Source organism: Musa acuminata, chromosome BXJ3-1 (genome assembly GCF_036884655.1).
Source record: "Musa acuminata AAA Group cultivar baxijiao chromosome BXJ3-1, Cavendish_Baxijiao_AAA, whole genome shotgun sequence".
Taxonomy (NCBI): Eukaryota; Viridiplantae; Streptophyta; class Magnoliopsida; order Zingiberales; family Musaceae; genus Musa; species Musa acuminata.
Genome location: NC_088349.1, coordinates 14,297,477 through 14,317,386, shown reverse-complemented (window position 1 = coordinate 14,317,386; position 19,910 = coordinate 14,297,477). Strand labels below are relative to the sequence as shown.

Sequence of the window (19,910 nt, the reverse complement as noted above, 5' to 3'; positions counted from 1 at the left end):
ATATATATATATATATATATATATATATATATTATGATGTTCATGGATCTATGCAATAAGAATCAGATAGTGATGAGATCACGATAATGAGATTGATTCACCTTTAAACATAGACCCTAAATAATTCTAGTCATAAGTTACTTGAGACAGACATCAATATAACCGTACATATTGATATACTGTATACTCATCAATGTGATGGAGGCAGCTGGTCTCATAGCTGCTAATGTGGGGACACTAGGGCTACAGTGTAGGTGCTCATTGGATAATGAGTTCACTGATTGATCTGCTCACAGAATGTTGGATGGTTAATAATACCTCATTGTCAAATAGTGATTCCGTTATCTAAGTGGTGTACCTAGTCCTTAGACTTGAGATACCAACGATGTCCTATATGAGTACTCCACTCTTTGATACCAGACTTATAGGTTTGAAAATTTCATATCTAGCACAACAGTCATTGAAAAATAGCAATCAATCTTACGAGGGCTATTGAGTGTCGATAGAGAATCATCCGCTCTTGGTATTATAAAAAGAATATTTCATGTGTTCTTGCTCAAACAAATCCCTGGTCAGGGTCATTCGGATTGAGATAGAAAGAGTTCTTCGGGAGAATCCGATTAGAGTGAGACTTGAGTAGAATCGTATGAGTCTGATAGCACCATGCCCGGTATATAGTCTTTGATATATTAGATTGATGAGGAACTATAGGTACATGATAACTGAGGACAAATAGATCTAAAGGATTAGATTCCCCTATATTGTCTAAAAGTTACGACGTAGTGGTCTAGTATGTTCGTAGTCGATGAGTCGAGTGAATTATTATGAAGATAATAATTAATTGAGCCAGAAGGAGTTTTGACAAGTATGACTCATGACCAGCTCGGTATTGGGCCTAGAGGGTCACACATATATGGTAGGCATTGCAACGAGTAGATGTTCGAATATAAGATATCCGTTGGAACCTCCGTATTATTGGATATCCAATAAGGCCCTAAATTATTAGATCCTATGGATGAGAACCAATAAGAGCCAATGAGAGATTATTGGATTGAAATCCACTAATCTAAGTGGCTTGGGTAGTTGGATAAAGATCTAGTACCCAATAAGGTAGGATCAATTAGGGTTAAGTTGAGAAGGGACCTCTATAAATAAGAAGGAACCAAAAGCTCATAGGCTAGAGGCTTCTTAGTTGCCACCTTCTATTATCCTCTCTCCTTCTCCTCCTTAGATAACAGGTATGGAGATTTGGATAACGATTCGAGGAGCATCGTCGCAACCCTACTGTGTGGATCACTGCTAGAGAGGAGGGTGCTTGACCTCCTTCATCCTCTCCTACGGATCTACAGAGAATCAAGAATATACGATCTCCCTAGGTAACACAACTATCTCACATGTGGTTTTTATTTTCATGGATTTTGCGCACCAATCTTCGCACGACGACGGGCACATTTTTGAGAAATTTGGGGATTTTTATTTTTTGTTCTTCCACTGCGCATATGATGTCACCCCTTGATTTCCTTGCAAAATCTACTATGGTGAAAGCATAAGCTAAATGTGCCTAAGGTATATAAGTTGAAAAACTCGATTGACACGAAGATAAATTTGTCATGATAAAGGCATAGGCTAAATGTACCTGAGGTGTGTGAGTCATGAAACTCGATCGACGTCGAGATAAATCTATTATGATGGAGATACAGGCCAAATGTGCTTAAGGTGTGTGAGTCGAAAAACCCGATTAGCGTCGAGATAAATCCGTCACGGTGAAAGTATAAGCCAAATGTGCTCGAGGCATGTGAGTCGGGAAATCCGACCGACATCAAGATAAATCTACTACGGTTAAGATAAATCTACTATGGTTGAGACACTAGCCAAATGTGCTTAAGATGTATAAGTTAGAAAACTCGATCAGTGTCGAGATAAATCTGTTATGGCAAATGTATAGGTTAAATGTGTTCAAGGTGGGTGAGCTAGAAAACCCGACCGATATCAAAGAAAAATCGCAATAATGGAGGCATGAGCCCAACGTACCCAAGACACTTAAATTGGGAAAACCCGACCCGTAGATGAGATCCCGAACACTCCAACAATGGAAAAAACCAAATGACATGCTTCAAATCCCTCTTGCAAAAGCTTCCATCTCATTCATTATAATAAGATAAATATAAATTTTTTCTCTCCCTTCGTGACAAGAAAGGTAATCAAAGGTTACTATAAACTTTCTTCCGCTAATTCAAAAGTATAAAAAAGTATAAAAAAAATATATCCTAAACAGAGAATGGGAGACCAACTCCTTTTGAACTACTTAAATACTTAAACTCATGTTCCAAGACGTTTGATTATTAACTTAAGTATCAAAATGATCAAGTTAGAAAAATCATACCAAGATGTCAATAATATTTTCCTAATACATACCGGATATATTAGACAAATGACCAACAATATCGACACGATGATAATATCAACAATAACGGTTCATGTGATATCTCGCGTTTGAGTAATACCCGAAGCACTCTCATGGATTAACACCGTAGCATATGAAAAAGATTCCATATGTAATAATTTAAAGAGAATTATCTGCACCATGGATATTGAGGCATTCTCATCGAATATGTCATTGTTATATATTTTTAGAATTATTCATCGTATCTAATCCGCCCTCGACACCAACGGATGTAAACTAAAATTGTCATCGAATTTCTGATATGGGCAGTTAATATTATGTCTTAATAGTAAGTTAGATCTCCCCTGTATTTATTATCTTAATCAAGTAGAAAGCCGCGTCGTCATGATTGATCTGGACGTAGAATAACCATGCTCGAGTAACATGATCGTTAAACCCATCGAGAGCCGAGAATGAACCGGAGAGACCTCGAACCGGGTCAGCAGACCCTTCGCCCTACTCGGAACCTTCGATCGGCCGCACGCCTATTTAAGCAGACTACATTCCATTTATTCGCCAGTGAGACCGGAGCGACCATCTCCTCTGCTCCTCCCTCCCTCTCTCTCTCTCTCTCTACAGATTCCCTTCCCTCAATCGGGAAATCCACCCACCAATCTCTGGTCGAAACCCTACATATCCGCTTCGGCTTCTCTCGATCGATCAGGGACGCCGCAATCGCGCGGGGCGCAGCCCTTTGCCCTAATCTCCGCCGCCCGTTTCGATCGCACCGCCCCTCGCACTTCCTCGTCCGCCGCCGCTGATTGGTTACCGAGGCCCCGATTTCTCTCCGGGGAAATGGCGGCGATCAGCAAGGTGGCCAAGTATAAGACGACGGTGAAAGAGCCCGGGATTCCAGGCGTGCTTAATATGGTAATTTGCTTCGCTCTCTCCATTCGGTTCTTGATGCGCACGCGCCCTATCCATGTGCTGCTCCTTTTTTTCACTAGTGTCGCATTCTTGGATGAAAATTTGATCCTTGTGTCTGAAGATCTCTTGTGATTCTTAACCCTAGCGAAGAACAAGTTGTCCCTTGTAATGATGAATTGGCATTTTCGCGGGCCTGATCCACGATTGTTATTGTCTTGAGTGTTTATATCTACGCACTATTTGTCTATTACGAACTAATTTTCACAATTATATTGAGCAATAATTTATCAGATAGGTTTTTGCTTATGTCAGACAACTATGTATCTTACTAAAGAAGAGTCACGAGCTTATTGGGGAATGCAAGTTATATTCCATCTAAGAAAATCAGTTATTGCTTTTTTAAAGGAAATAGTTATCCTTAATGGTAATGCTGATCATCAATCTTGTTCAATGATATGCAGATGGAGGATGTATTTACTTTTACTCCTCATGATCCTAGATCAGCGATGAAGCTTAGAGTGGACTTTAGAAACATTAAAGGTACTGGCTACTTTTCCTCTCTTTGTCTTTTTTGAAAAGATTGCTTTTTGATATCATAGTGGAAAGAATTATTCAATGACCTTAATGCTAATCCATTACTGTGAAATAAGATTTCATCAGTTTCGCTTTTCGGATTATTATACTAGTAGTTAACAAGTACCAACTAAGATAATCATTATAGTTGCAACTAAAAGTTCTTCTTTTAGTCAGTTAGTGGTTTTTCCAATAGGCAATTGTTCATTTTATAGTGCAGAAAAATATTGTACCAGGTTTATTATCAAATAACATAATAAATCATTATCTATTAATTTATCCAATGCAGTAGCAGGATGGTGCAATGAAGTTAAAGGTCGACATTTAGCCAAGGTTTACTAATATAACTGTGCTTTTCAATGAACATGAATCTACAGCTGAGCATGCAATGATATGGATAATCTTGTCCTAGCTTACAATCAAAGGAGCCATCGCATCCATATGTTTTCATATCTTTTAGATTCCAGATATGTTGCTGCATAAATATTGTTCATATTGATTTAAGCAAGGTAAACAAACTACGAGGAGTCAAATTAAACCTCTATCACAATAAGGAGTTGTATGAAAATAACGAGAACATTGTCATAAGGGTACAATCTTCAAGATCTAGTCAATATTTTGGAGCCTAGTGGTGGTGGCATTCATACTATGTTGTTTCCTTTGCAGTGAATCATGATGTCATGATAGAACTTTTGATATTACTTGACTTGTTATTGTAATCTGTATTTATTTGTAAAAAGAGTGTCTAGGCATATAAACTTGGCTTATGATTCTTGTGTATAACCTAGGGACGGGATTGGGAAAGACACACATCATTAAATTTTCTATGGGTATTATTCAAAATATTTACTACAATCATAGAGGACAAAACAATCTGGAGAGTCTTTTGAGGTTAATTCTGGAAAAAAACAATCATGGGTATTAAATTTTCCATTACAAAGTGTTGACTGCCTGGTAGTCCTTAACTTTTAAGGTTCAAGTTGAGGTTCTTGTGGTGGAGCTTTTTTTGCATTACTTGCTGGAACAATTACTTGCCATGTTGTGGAAATAAGGGAAGAAGGGGTTTTTGAGTCTTATGATACTCTTAGGTGTTGGGGTCTGACTTATGAGTAACTTTCTAGATGTTAGTTTAACTTACAAAAATATTGAGGAGTTAAAAAGGCCGGTCATGATAAATAAGACAGAAGATTATTAATGTAACTATTCTAGTATATTTTGTTGCAATAAAAGAAAGATAAATGATCTCATGATATAGCCTTGTCATATTTATGTATATAATAAACCATGGTTTGCAATACCATACCATACCTCTTGGTATGGGTGGTACGTACCGGTCCGATAGATGACCGGTACAAGTAGTACATATGTACATCTTAGTGTATCATATGTCGGTATGTACCATATCGACAACCAAGGTCTGCCATACCGAAGCGTACCGCCCGTACCGGGTGGTACGTACCGGTCCGACAGGTTACCGATACGCGGACCGTCCGGTACCGTTATAGTGCTATAGTGCTACAGTGCTACAGTATAAAAAAATATAAAATTATTCGGTACACCAGGGTGTACCGCTCGGTATGCCCTGATGTATCGCCCGGTACACCGGTACCGTACCATATCGAACCCGGGTCGAAACGTCGGTACGATACGATACGGCGAACCTTGCCGATAACTGATCGGTACATCGGTACGGTATGGTATTCAGAATCTTGTAATAAACTAATATAACTTATGGGAGAATAATTTCTAAATGTGGAGGTTTTGGAATCTTATCCTATTTTAAAATATGTCTACAACTCTCAAAGCATGATTTCTAGTGGTTTAAGGACTCTCCTAAAGCTATCTATAACAAAATTAGGACACAGAAGAAAAAAACATTGAAATATTAAATAAATATATGAATGAAAATACATCCATAAATAATATAAAATAAAAACAAAGGACCTTTCTTTAAGACTGGCCAAAGTGTGAAACTCACGGATGGTATCGAATGCAGCTTCTAAGAAAAAAAAACAACATTTGAAGCAACTCTTTGTATAATGTTGCAGTTGTTAGGTGTGCTCTTAGAGACCATGATTATCCTTTTATTGCGTCGATTGATTTTTATTTATCAAAACCCAACATTTTCTATGTTTCTTTGTTTCATTTTGTCCAAAACTAGGAGTAGAACTTATATTGTTATGCTAGTCTTTATTGGAAATAACATGTACCTTGTAATGGGATTGAAAATAAAAAAAGATATGTTAAGATGGTCAATCCTTTGCTGGTTATAGATGTTGGTTCTTGCTGAGACTATCATTTGTAATTTGTCAATTTTAAACCTGATTCTTTTTATAGACAGGAGATTGCTACATTCGCAGAAGGTTAACATTTAAAAAATTCCCTATGTATCCGCTAAATACGAATTTCTTACATTATTGTGTAACTACACAAAGCTTATGGTTGTTGAAGTTTCATCTTCTTTAGACGAGTCAAAGACACATCAAGAGTTTGAAATGTTTTATACTTCTGAAAGTTAGGCTATAAAAGATCTCCATGGTTTTCTGAGTAGTTAAGAAGATCTATCATTCTACATAATGACCAATGTAATAATCAGCATAGTCCCAATGTCATGCAATGGTTTTGCAGCTTTTTCTGTTTGAATGTTAATAATTTTGTCACAGAGCTAAAGGTGATTTTAGCTTCCAAGAAAGAGTTCAGTGATAAGATGGCTGATCACAGAACACTTGCTATTTCAAGCATTTTGATATTCTATTTGGTTGAGGATTTCATATGATTCTGTAGCCAAATTGGACTTGTGTAAACTGTAAATTGGTAAAGCTCTTAGGCTATGTTTAAGAATCTTGGTTATATAGTATTGACAAAGGCATGTTTCTTATTTTGGCTCTGTATCATGCATTATATGTCCTAATTTGGTTTCTTGTGTGATATTCAGGTCATAAATTCAGTAAAGATGGTTCAAAGCAAGCATTATTAAATCTTACACAAGATTCTGAAAAGGTGTTGTTATTACTCATTTTTAACTATCATTTAATCAGTTATTCAAAATTATACTTCATCTGGGCAGAATAAGAATTTCTGGAATTTTGATTTTATCATGCAAGCAATATACCATCTTTAAACTTTAAAATGGTGTATTTGTATTGCTTCTTATGATTCACATTTTATTTCAATAGCAGAAAGCTTAAACTAACTTGGTTATATTTTGTTTCAGGGGGGAGGTTACATTTTTGAGTTTAATAATTTTACTGAACGTAATGATTGTCGAGATTTTGTAGGTAAATTCCAATCTCCATCTTGACACATTTTAAGGTTCATCAGTTTTTTCAACAATTGTTTTGTATAATGTTTCCTTGTATAAGTAATTAAGTTGTTCCATTGCTTCGTTTTAATTTCTAATTAACATGTCAAGATTTTATGGGTTGTATTCTAGAGATTTTTAGTGGAACTTGATAGAGTATCGCCTTATATGAACAGCTTGTGTTATGTTTGTATACCCAGTTAGTCATCAGAAGAAGGGCTGAGATTTCAGAGAAGGATGGAAGAAAGATATTTACAGGTTACAAATAGGAATGATGATGATGTCAAATTTTAGAAACAAGGGATGTTTCTGAAGAGGTGAGATAAACGAGTTTGGCCAAATTTTGCAGTTTGGTTTTACCCCTTCCAGTGAATGGTCATCTTGTTATTTGGAATTCATTCCTCTGCATATGGATGACTTGACCATATGAACTAAAATGTACAGTATCAAATCAAGATTGAAGACTCAGTCATTTCATTTAAATGGTAGTACAGGATCTTTATTCTATAAAATTAGACAACAAACAATTGGGACTCAATGCCCATGCAGTCAATTGACAGAATGGGCTTTGTTATTAGAAAGTTTAGTCTGATTATATAGGCTACATAATGCTCTTGCTTTTTGAATGGTCTGCTGTTCTGGTACAACAAAGCCAAATTTAGATGTTGTAGATTGTTGTATGTTGAAATTCTAGTGGAGGATTGGATTTTTGCCACTTAACTGTTACTTCAATCATACGATAACATTGGAAGGATTCAAGGCCTTTATGAACATTTTGGATGTTTGGGCAATGCACTTGTTCGATTTTGCAGACATATAAATTCAGATATTTCATTTGTCCATGTTTGAGATGCAATGTATGCTTGTATATCTTAAATTGGCATACTTTTATACATATAGGAAAGCAGATGATCAAGAATTACCATAAAACTGCTTTGGTACTTGTAAGCCAATATTAATAGTAGAAAGATATTAGATTGTTAATAAAATTGCCTTGGTACTTGTACCATAACATTGCTTTGGTACTTGCTTTGGACTTGAAGGAAGCATCATTTTGTTGAATATTAGTAAAATATTATATGTTAAACATGTTGAAAAATTCTTGCCTGGTTAAGAGAGGGCCAGTTAAAAGTATAGTTGCTGCAGGAAAGAAAGTAGTAGGCTGAAGCAATGAGCAATGTCATGATATGCCTGGAGCATTCAATAGTAAAATATGGAGCCAACTGTGGAGTTAGGTGGGGGAAATATCCATGTAGCTTACTTCAAATAGCTTGACTAATGGCTTTTTCTTGTATTGACTAGTGAGATCAATTAACTAGCTTTGTCCAAGTGTGATGTATATATGCGTCTACCTCTAAACCTGAGCATCTATAATGTATTGACCAGTGGGATCCATGGAAATTTCTGTTGGTTGGTTTTATTCAATTTACCTGTGTCATAAATAACTGCTTGCTCCTTAACAGGGAAAGTTCTAGGGAAGTTCCAGGCTTTGGTGTCCAAGCAAAATGATGAACCGGCCTCTGAGAAATCTGCTGTATCACTTGAACAACTTAGCACTATAGAGATGGAACACAGAATGAAGTTGTTGCGGGAAGATAGGTAACAATAATCTGATGCCTTGCATCTCTGTCATTTTATCAACAATATACACAATTTTATATCCTCTTTTATATTGTCTCCTCCAACTTCTAATAGATACTAGTTATTTCTCCTTTTTGGGATTGGTCATTTTGACCTTCTGTTATTAGTGTATGTAGCTCGCAAAATAATGGGACTTGAGCACAATCACCAGTACTTATTTAGCAACCTGTTCTACCTTCCTATAGTTAAGGATGGGTATTGAACTAATAGGTTGCTGGTGTTGGAGTCCTCTCTCTTCACCTCTCTCCTTCCTTTATGTATATCACCTAGTTCAGACTTCATAGTAGACTAATGAGTGCATTCTACAGTGAATTGCAAAAGCTGCACAAGGAGCTCGTCATTGGCAATGTGCTGACGGAATCTGAGTTTTGGGCTACAAGAAAGGTGGATAAATTGATCAACCATAATGGAAGTTTTAAAGAGTTCATCTGATTTTTTTTGTATCTCTGCATCTGATATGAAAATTTTTGTTGGCATGTTTTGGATGCAGAATCTACTAGATGATGATTCTGATAGAACATTAAAGCAACGGACAGGGTTTAAAAGTGCTATGCTTGCAGATATAAGGCCATCAACTGATGGTCGGGTACAACATGGACCTTGTGTTTTACCTGTTATATTTTTATTTGTTACTGTCCTTAATTAACTGCTAATAGTCAATGCTAAAAATTATGCTTTATTCTTAGAACTCCTATGAGTTCTCATTTCCTTTTGAATATTGTCTGCTGAAACATGTAAACCCTTTAATTTTTTCCTTGTTCATACATCTTGGCAGACCAATAAGGTCACGTTTAGCCTTACGCCGGAGATTATTCACCAGGTATGTGCAGTTTCTGAATGTAATTCAGTAATTTAATACAGAGAGAGAGAGAAAAAAAGAGAGGGAGAAGCATGTTTAGGATGTTACTTGGTCTTGCTGACAATGTCTAGTCATCTGAAGTGAGCATCTAGAACTGTTAATATTTTGTAGAATGGAAGGGTGATAGGAAAGGATATTGAGTGGATGAAGGAGTGATGGAAGCAATCTTACAAATTACAAAGTTTAGCTGTAATTTTAATTTGACTATCAGTTTTTCATTGTCTTGTTAGACAATTTCACTCTGGTTTGTGTATATTTTACAGATTTTCGCTGAAAAACCTGCTGTTCATCGGGCATTTTTGAATTTTGTTCCAAGCAAGGTGACAATATGTTTTGTCAGGCTTTATTTACTGTTAACATCCTTTTTTACAACTAATGTAATAACACATAAGTCAATTTTTATTGCAAGCATGAGCAGTTTTTTTGACTTAATTTCTTTTTTCTCAACATTAAATTCTTTTTCCTGGATTTCCAGATGACAGAAAAGGATTTCTGGACAAAATACTGTAGAGCTGAATATCTCCACAGGACAAAAAATTCTGTAGCCGCTGCAGCAGAGGCAGCTGAAGATGAAGAACTTGCTGTCTTTCTGAAGCATGATGACATATTGGCTGATGAAGCTCGGCGTAAGGTGCTTGCTGGATTGCTTTTAGACACAAGCCCCATTATTTTGTTTTCTCTGACAGATTCCTAGCTGCATAAGTTTGTTAATAACGATAGATTATTAGTAGATTACTTCTAGGAGTAATCATTTGATTGTGATGCAGATCAGACGGGTTGATCCAACCTTGGACATGGAAGCTGATTTAGGTGATGACTACATCCATCTTCCTGTACGTAGACATCCCTCATAATTTGGTCCCTTTGCTAAATTCATCCTATGCCCAATTATTCTTGAGAAAATTCATTTGCAATATCTTCTCTTGTTTTGTATTTTTTGCAGTTGTGGTGCCTTTTCTTTAAAAACTTTCATTGTGACTTGGCCACTGAATAACATGTAGCTTTTTACACTTGCTTCACACTAAGAATAATTTATAATATTATATGTACTTTTAGCTTATTATTCTATAGTAACAATACGTAACATCAGGCATTTGATAAGAACAATTAATGTGTTGCGCACATGTTTGTAGCAGAGGGTATTGTTTTCAACTCTTTATGGTTCCCATGCGAACACATTTTTGCCAGGGGCCCATAGAAGAATAACCTTAACCCACTAATTTTGTTTCATGTTCAGGTTGGAATTAGGAGGTCATGTCAAGTATTGCTACCCCATTATATAGCTGACCATATGCTTATGTTGTATCTATGAAAGCACTCTCCATTTGTTGATACTATGCTTGTTCTCATTTCGTACATAATTTTTGCCTATCCATCTTTGTATGACTCTATGAACAAGTTTCCCTTGTGCTGTTATGTTGCATTTTCCATTTTAGGAAAGTAACGTTTTTGAAGAAAATATTTAAATTCTTGTTAAAATGAAACATGGCCAAATTCTTTATCAATCTTGTTTTTTATATTCTATTTGATGGTTCCCTAGATTATTGTTAAACTTGATAAATAAGAATTATACACTAATGCCCTGAAATTAGATGTACCTCTCAGAAGTACGAGTACATAAAATCAATTATTTGGTTGCCGAATTTTAGTTTTCTTGTTAATTTTCAGGATCATGGAATTCTTCGTGATGGTAGCAAAGAGACTGCAGATTCGGAGAATGATTTAGCTCGGAGGACTCTTGCACAAGATGTTAATCGTCATGCGGCTGTTGTTCTTGAAGGGAGGGCACTAGGTAGGTGCAATCTGTGAAGCCTATATTGTCACCCTAACTATTTTCTTTAGCTCATGAGAACATATCTGAAGTAGGCCTTGTTAGCATTTATTAAAATAATTTTAATTATGAGCTTCTCTTTCCGATGATCTGATCGCTGTCTACACCTGTGGTTATTCTATTAACTCAGGGTGCAGTATCGTCTCATGATATTTTGATATTACATCTATCAGAAGGATTTTCTCTTGGTACTGTACTGTACATGCGTAATACTGAACTTCTTAGCTAGAATTAGGGTACCTAAACTGATCATGTTCAGGTAGGATGAGACTCCTATAGTGACAATGCTGCAGTGACTGTAGTTACATTAAATGCTCGAGTTGAGAAACATTAACAAAATTGAGGTTTCACTTATGCCCTCATTTCCTGACATTTCTTGTTTTTTTCTTGTCTATAGTTCTCTTGTCACCTAATGTACATGTTTTGGTTTTTTTTTCGGTCACTAATTTCTCTGGTCATTTAGGTCATTCATGGCAAACCAGCATAACTTCTCCCAGAAAATGAATATAAATGAAAATAAAAAATGATATACTATAAATATAAAAACTCACTGTTGTGCCTGTGATGTTTGATGAGTATGTGTCATTGGATCTCCCTTTTGTACCCCAATGGCACTGCCAAACCGAGAATGTGAGTAGCAGAGGTCAGTCTTCGTTGCATGAGTCATGAACTGTGATTGGAAAAAAAAAGCTGTTTCAATAAGTGGGATGAGTCAATTGCTGGCTGTTTTCGCCCTTAAGTACTGGAAGTTGATATGATTGTAGTATTGGTGAGACCCCCTGATTCAACATCTTGGTCCTTTTCTTAACTGAAGTTATCAAGTAAAAAGGTATGGGATGACTAGTAGTTAGAACCTTGGTTACTAGACTATGAATACCCATGATACCATTTCTTAGCTGATTGAGGATATGGCCCTTCTAGGTGTAATAATCAAAATTCCAATGTCTGGTTTTGTGGATGCAGATATTGAATTGGGAGATACGCGAGCTGTAGCTGAAGCACTTGCTAGGTCCAAACAAGGTTAGAACAATGTTCTCTGTACATAGTTTACACACCAATATGACTTATCCATATACTTGAATCAAATAAACTAAGCATACTTTCATGTTGGTTTGATGATTGCTTCAAACAGAGTCATCTGCTGATACTTTAGATGAGAATTCTAATCTAGAACGACAAGAAAGAGTTTCACGTATGACCGAGATTGAAGATCTTCAGGCTCCTCATAGCCTTCCATATGCACCACTTTGCATCAAGGTGTCTATTGCTTGTGTGAATAAATGAAATCTCGTTATGGCAGGTAATAATCTTTCTTGTATTAGGATCCACGGGAGTATTTTGATTCTCAACAAGTCAATGCGCTTAAAGCTTTAGGCGGCACTGGTGCTGGTTCCAAAACAATCGATTACAGCCTAAATTCTGAGGAGGCTTATAGTTATCTAATGCATCAGATCTCTGAGGTGAAAGCTCAAGGGTTGCATAATCCAATTGTTCAATCTGAAGTTGCTTGTAAGGTAAATTTCTTTACACTGAGAGTGATTGCTTGCTTATTATCTTAAGTTACTTCTGAAAGACTTTTGTCGCTCTGTTTTCCCCTGTATTCTTGAGTGTTTTCAGAAATTAGAATATCATATTATCTTCACATGCTCAAAGTGACTGTGGAGGCTTTGCTCTTCAGATGTTGCTTTTTATTACCTGTGTTGATTATGAACTAAAAACACCAAGGCTTGTGGCAAACTTTTTTGTTAAGATTTTTTGATCTACTTTCTATTTTTATTTCCCAAGGATTTTTGTGTCATTGTCACAAAAGACTATAGTTTTGCTTAGAGATTGGAACAATTACAAGTTCAAATTTGAGTTATTTAATCTCTTTTGTTTTCTATATGTTATTCTTTGATACCATATGATTTAGGGTATTCTTCAGCTTGTGGAGAATTGACCTCCCAAGAATGAAAGAGTGAGCAATACAAAAGAACACTTACTTCTAAATTACAATAAATCTTTTGCAATAATGAAATAACCAACCCCAATACGTAGATTTACAGTATACCATGTATATGGACAATTACAATGATATGTAAATCTCAGAATTCCACAAAATTCTATCTAAAATCACGTAGCCCTCCTAACATGATTTTACAATGTCTTTAGGACTCCCACTTCTATCTATAAGTAAACTTGGACTTGAAGATGTGATTTCAACTTAATACATGACTTCAAAACCTGATCTAATCTGGCAAGCTGAAATATGAATGAGAATAAATCAAAAGATAGATAGAGGTAAGAATTGGTTGAACTGAAAACAATTATCTCTTGGTAAGAAAAAGGTCTTATTTTGTTTTCTTGTGGAATGTGTATCAATATGCACAGGATTTGGATGGTTCCAATTACTGTCATAGGATTTGGGTTTCTAGTTATTCTAATAACTACAAGAAAGAAATATTTACTGATTATGCGCATTGCTTGAATTATTTTGGAGATTAATTTTGTGTAGATTTCTTATTTCTAGTGATAGTGTGTATATTTAACTATTTATAATTTTATATATTGTCATGCACGGTTAAGGTATAAGTTACATCACCATATACTAACTGTATAACCATGGATATTGGTACTTGCAATGCTGATTTATTAACATGATAAAGGTTGTTATGGAGGGCTGGGGCCTTATTGTGATGGTAAACTTGCTCCTTAATTTAGGTAACTAGGGTTCAAGTTACGGAAACTCTTCGCTTGGTGTGTGTGGCTATGTATAGTAACCCTCCCTAGAGATATTCTTTATGGAGACTCTCTTCAAGTTATGAGACCCTTATGCACTTAGGTGTCTTTTATAAAGCTGTTGTGGGAGAAAATTTGATCACAGCAAATAACACAGGATATATGGTTATTATATTAGATGCCTCATCTTATTCTAAGTATATAATATCCAAATTGATACTAGCAGTGTTGATCTCTTAATATGATAAAGTCTGTGCTGACAGAAAAAGTGAGAGACAATTTGATCAAATTAAAGAATGCAAGTAGTCAAAGAATTGTATGACCACCCACATAATGAATAATTTTGAAGCACAAATATGATATTTTGTTTAATTTTTAAAGATTACTCCATATGGAAAATTCTCTTGGTTCTCTTTATAGAAGTCTAGCGCCAATTCAAATTGATCTTAACAACATTTTCAACTTTATATGGTACATTGCTGCTTACACCTTATATTTAATGAGTAGCAGCTAGTTGCTTTAAGAAGGTTGTTTTAGTATTATTAGATTCTTCTACTTCCATAGCATTATTATGATTAAGAGGACCTAAGCTAACTCCACTTTGAGGATTAGGCTGTGCAATGGTATATAATTTGTCCATATGCCAAATTTAAATATCTAACTTGCAGTTTTAACACATGTTCCTTTGTAGTCTATAAATATGGTGATAATTTTTTCTTCCATTTATGATGCTCAAATTAAAGTCAACTAGTAGTGTTCAAGGAATCTGCCAGAAACTAAAGTGATTCTCTATGTACTTGATCTTGTTCGGATTACCCACAATCTAGAGCTATTAAAAATATTGTGTTTGACTAATTACTCTGTTTGATTTGTGTCAACCAAATTGAGTAATTTCAAAAAGCAAGCAATATTCCCAATATTACTGATGCTCAAAAGTTTCATAAGCTGGTTGGTGTGTACCATACCAGCCAGTGTTTACCAGTCTGATAAGGGATTTCTGGACCATATGGTTTGATACTAGTCGGCATTACTTTGTTAATATTTATTTTTGGATGTTATACATCAGTGCGCCATCCTTCACGTTGGTACCATACTGGTCTGATAGATTACTGATACTTCGCTAGCACTTACCAGTGCTTCAGATTTGGTGTTGCAGCCCTCAAAAAGTTGCACTTCACCTTGGGCTTGTGTGGTCAGAGTACAAATGTCAGGAGACTAAGACGAGTTATGTTAATAATAACTTGTATTGTTTCAGTATGTTGTTGCATGTTCCCATTAAACAAAGAAGTATGAAATAAAACATAGATCCAACAAACTGAGGAAAATTGCATAGAGCACGACAAAGTTCATGTTTATATTCTTTTACTATAATATGAGTTCTGATATTGTGGAAATTACAAATCCCTGTGTCCAACTTGGCAATGACTGAATTCTTTTAATAAGAAACACTATTCCATTCTAGCTTCCAAGGGAGCATTTATTATATATAGTAGTTTTCATGAGCCAAATTGAATAGAACCAGACTTTTGTATACATGAATCATCTGGAATGTTTTATGGATCTGTAGTGCATCTTTTGGATCATGCAATGAACCAAATCTGACTACTCATGCAAGAGAGGTTCTTATCTACTTATTAACAGAAATTAAATTTTCCCATGTTCGAAGCATGCCTGTATTTCTGATGCATAGCAGATTCACTGCTTCTGGCCAAAATAGCATTCTCAAGTTAAAGACCACTTTAGTTCATGTATCACTGATGAACGTTTCTACAGAAGTTTGAGTTCAATGGAATGACTCTCCTGATCACGATGTCTATTTAACATTATTGTTTCTTTTTGTAAAAGAAATGGTTTAATTTGCATCATTCAATTTACATGTACATAAATCATCATTATTGTATGGAGCAGGAAAACCTAACTCATTAACTGGTATGAGCTAGGTTCTGAGTGGGCTTACGCAACAGATTTCAAGCACCAGATATCATCTTGGGAAGAATCCTCAGGAGAGCGTTCTTGATAGATTACCTAAAAGGACCAAAGATGAAATTATGCTTGTGAGTTTCCCTTATACCTAAGCAGCTTGCATTAGTTTGAGATTTGGAACTTCGGTATATACATAAGCATCTTTTGTAAGACTGATAGCAAATGGAAGTTTCTTTATAGCTTGATACATCATGCATTGTACTGGTGCGCCAGCCATTTATCCTGTAGGACAAATTGCATTACTTTCTATGCTGCAAACTGGCTGCGTCAAATCTGAAGATTTAACTGGCTTTCTCCTGTTGTTTATATTAGATGAGACTTCTAAGACTTCTTTTTTGGTTTCAGCATTGGACATCAATTCAGGAGTTACTTCGTCATTTTTGGTCATCATATCCAATTACAACTAGTTACCTATATAATAAGGTAATATTCCTCATTTTATGCTACGAAGGTTCACAAACTTGACACTAAAGTCCCCAAAACTAATTTCAGTTGCCATTGTTCCAGTCTTTACAGCAAATGTCTAACATTTTGAACTAGTGAGAAATTTTAGAAAAATGATATATCCATAAATGTTGTACCATGATATTGTTTAGGTAGATGTTTTTGTAATGTCATCATGGGCAAATGTCTTGCATTCAGCTCTAGAGTAGCATTATCAAAGGATAGAACACCTGCAGTTTATGACAATTGGCGTGTGCAATACAGGTGATAATGGTGTTGTCGAAGCAATATGAGGTTTAACTCTTATGATCACTGTAAAGAATCAATACATAAATAATTTTATATGAAGATTTATGTTGACACTTAGTCGAAATGTTATAAGAATTACATGATAATTGTTCAGAGTGAAACTAAACTATACTCTGTTGTTTCAAAGTCTTTTTGCTTCTCTTAATCTATTATAATCATATGCTCTATGCAAATTAGTTGTCACATCTTGATATCTCTTGCAAACTGTGATATTTGGCTGTTATAATCATTGCTGGTATTCTTAGCATGGTCTTTTCAATCATCCTATCATCTTATAATTTTATTTGACTTCTCAATTTGTTGTCATATTGTCTTGGTGGCTTATGTTGGCAAAACTAACCTAGGCACTTGTCTGTTTTGGAGGATACACTTTTTGAGACTTTGCTTTGCCAGAGTTTACAAGTAGTGTTAGTTCGATCAAGTTATGAAAATCTGGCATTGCATAGATAGAACAGAAGTATCCTCTCTAAATGAGGGTTGTCGTTTAGTTATTCTGTTAAAAGTTATGTTGACACTTATTTGTATCTTGAAGTTGTTAATGGATTGATATTTTAACTAACAATTTAAGTCTTATGATTGTCAACTGTCTTGATACTTTTTAATTTTGAATATGTTGATTGACTGGGCATCACCTTAATACCGGTAACCTAGAAATGAAATCTGTATTGCCATTTGGCAACATGGTCCATAAAGAGGCCAGCAGTGAAATTTATGATGCAATGCGATTTGGCAGGTGCAAGGACCTGTAGTAGGTCTTCCCTTTGGCATGAACAGATTTTAGATGAAGTTGTAGAAGTGTTCTAGTAAGGTATTAGATACATATTTTAAGATGCACAAAAGGAATAGCGATGTCTAGTTATGATGACTTTGCTTTTTTGATGTCCTGCTTCATTCGTTGATTTTCTTTACATTTTTCTCGGCCATGACCATATATTTGATACAGGTCCTCAGGTTGAAGAGTGCTATGACAGATATCTATCAGAAGCTCAAGGTATGTGCTTATATTTGCAGGTTGAGAAATTTCAAATATCTTTCTATCCAGAGAAGCCATTTGTGTATTATATCTGCTAATTGGCATAGAATATGTTGCTTGTAGCATGAGAAATTCCAAATAGTTAATATATTCAAGCATGCCATTTGTGTGGACCACCTGTTCGGTGGAACATGTCACGGTACAGAACACTCGGATGTGAGTGTACCAACGAAAAGGAAAAGAAAATAAAATAAGATGAAAAGAAGAGGGAGAAGGAAAAGGGGAAGGGAATCCTTCCAGTGCGAGTGTGTTATTCCTCTGGTTGACTTTTTGGACGACGGTATGTTTCTGATGATGTATCCAAAGATTCGGTGGTGAGGGTTGAGGCTAAAGGATTTCCATAAACTTCTAAACCTTTTAGTGACCAAATCCTAATGTTTGGTCCTTTATGTTAAGTTAATCATCTTGTTCAAGGAATGAACTTGTTCAACATGATAAGAAAAAACCGGGTTTTGAAGGGGTGCTGAGTCATCAGCCAATGCCCCTTTTCTGTGCACCATGAGTAGAGTGGTACTGTCTCGTATAAAGCACTATGCATGTAACAGTAAATCGTTACGAATATCTGCATTTTGCTTTTCAGGCTATTAAGGATGTGCAATCAGATTTCCGGCATCAGATCTCTCTCCTTGTTCAGCCCATGCTACAGGTATCCAAGTGCAAGCATTTTGTGTCATGTCATGAGTGTGTGTAATTGCTGGAACTCGTTTAGTTATTTGACACAGCTTAATTCAAAAGAGTTTTTTATTTTCTTCAATAGAACTCTCTTGAATTTCTACAATCAATTATTTTCTCTGATAGGAATCTCTCTGCAATGATAGCCTGACGTGGTGCCATGGTAGAAGTATGGCATACCTTTAGCTTTTATAAGTGACGTGTCCTGATCTTTTCTCTGTTTGTATCAGTCATTTATCTCTTATATTTGCCTGGAATAACTTCCAAAGAAAAGCCTTGTCTGATAGATTAATTATTTTGACAATCATATGCATCATTGCACAGTTGTGGCAGATTGTCTGATAGTTTAAGATCAACTGCAAAGTCTAGGTCATTTGGTCAATGAAATTAATCTCATTATCTCAGGCACTAATAGAAGTTTTATTTCATAATTCAAAACACATTCTGGGAATATGTTAAGCCGATCTAGGATGAAATTTGAGGCACTTGGAACTATGATAGTGTAGTTATTTAGGTGAACAAACATGTGAATGATGATAAAGTCACCATAGTTTAGTCCTTAAGCAGTTTGATTTTTGTACATATTGATGTCAAAATCTTGTGTTATGAGCAATTTTGTCTGAGATGTAAGCTAGTGGTATGATAGCTCTCTTTAATATCAAATTCTCATTTAACTGCCATCCAATATGGTTTTCTGCATTTTGGTTAGAAACTGAAGCCTACTGTTCTCTCTGGATGATTCCATAACTTTCAGGCTTTGGATGCTGCATTCGCTCATTATGATGCTGAAGAACATAAGCATTCCAAAAAGAATGGGGCTAAACCAAATGGGTTTGTTCAGTAAACCTTGTCTTGTTTCATCTGTACATGTAATTAAATTTTGATATTCTTGTAGAACAGCTTCTTCGGCCACTTTCCAATGAAGAGTAGAACACCTTCCATCGCCTTATTTCTTATAGTGTTCATGAAATCTGAAACCCGTATGGTTTTCTATGTAACATGATCATATGTTAGCCATTATATTCTTACCAGAATACAATCTTTCAGCTGTTATTTTTTGGCATGAGTAGAACGTTAAAACTCAGGATAATGGGTAAAGATCTTTCCAATGCAAATCACCGGATGCTTTGGCACAAAATGTATAAGCTACCCATCTGGACTAACTGTGCTGAACTAATATCTTATTCGAGGTTTTGCTTTTTTGTGCATCCTGTCTCAGAACTTGAGATTAGGTTA

General features: G+C 35.6%; 1 protein-coding gene across 2 annotated transcripts; it reads left to right on the top strand.

Annotated features, from left to right (window-relative positions):
• The first annotated feature begins 2,974 nt into the window (after window positions 1-2,974).
• On the top strand, window positions 2,975-19,623 carry LOC135629677 (general transcription and DNA repair factor IIH subunit TFB1-1-like). Of its 2 annotated transcripts, XM_065137413.1 has the most exons (20): window positions 2,975-3,313; window positions 3,772-3,850; window positions 6,819-6,883; window positions 7,098-7,161; window positions 8,648-8,783; window positions 9,134-9,209; window positions 9,316-9,411; window positions 9,601-9,645; window positions 9,948-10,004; window positions 10,160-10,315; window positions 10,452-10,517; window positions 11,353-11,476; window positions 12,479-12,535; window positions 12,648-12,772; window positions 12,838-13,029; window positions 16,174-16,287; window positions 16,562-16,639; window positions 17,913-17,960; window positions 18,583-18,648; window positions 19,429-19,623. In XM_065137413.1, the coding sequence occupies exons 1-20, from the start codon at window positions 3,239-3,241 to the stop codon at window positions 19,516-19,518; spliced, it is 1,809 nt and encodes a 602-aa protein (XP_064993485.1). In that variant the 5' UTR covers window positions 2,975-3,238; the 3' UTR covers window positions 19,519-19,623. The 2 variants fall into 2 exon arrangements, 1 of the variants encoding a protein (XP_064993485.1); XR_010493303.1 differs by lacking the exons at window positions 17,913-17,960; window positions 18,583-18,648; window positions 19,429-19,623 and having other exon boundaries at window positions 16,142-16,287; window positions 16,562-16,597.
• The last annotated feature ends 287 nt before the right edge of the window (window positions 19,624-19,910 follow it).

Coding starts and splice junctions, on each gene's coding strand:
- LOC135629677 (XM_065137413.1), top strand. CDS start 3,239: ATGGCGGCGATCAGCAAGGTGGCCAAGTATAAGACGACGGTGAAAGAG. Junction 3,851..6,818: donor GGACTTTAGAAACATTAAAG/GTACTGGCTACT, acceptor TGTGATATTCAG/GTCATAAATTCAGTAAAGAT. Junction 17,961..18,582: donor ATATCTATCAGAAGCTCAAG/GTATGTGCTTAT, acceptor TTTGCTTTTCAG/GCTATTAAGGATGTGCAATC.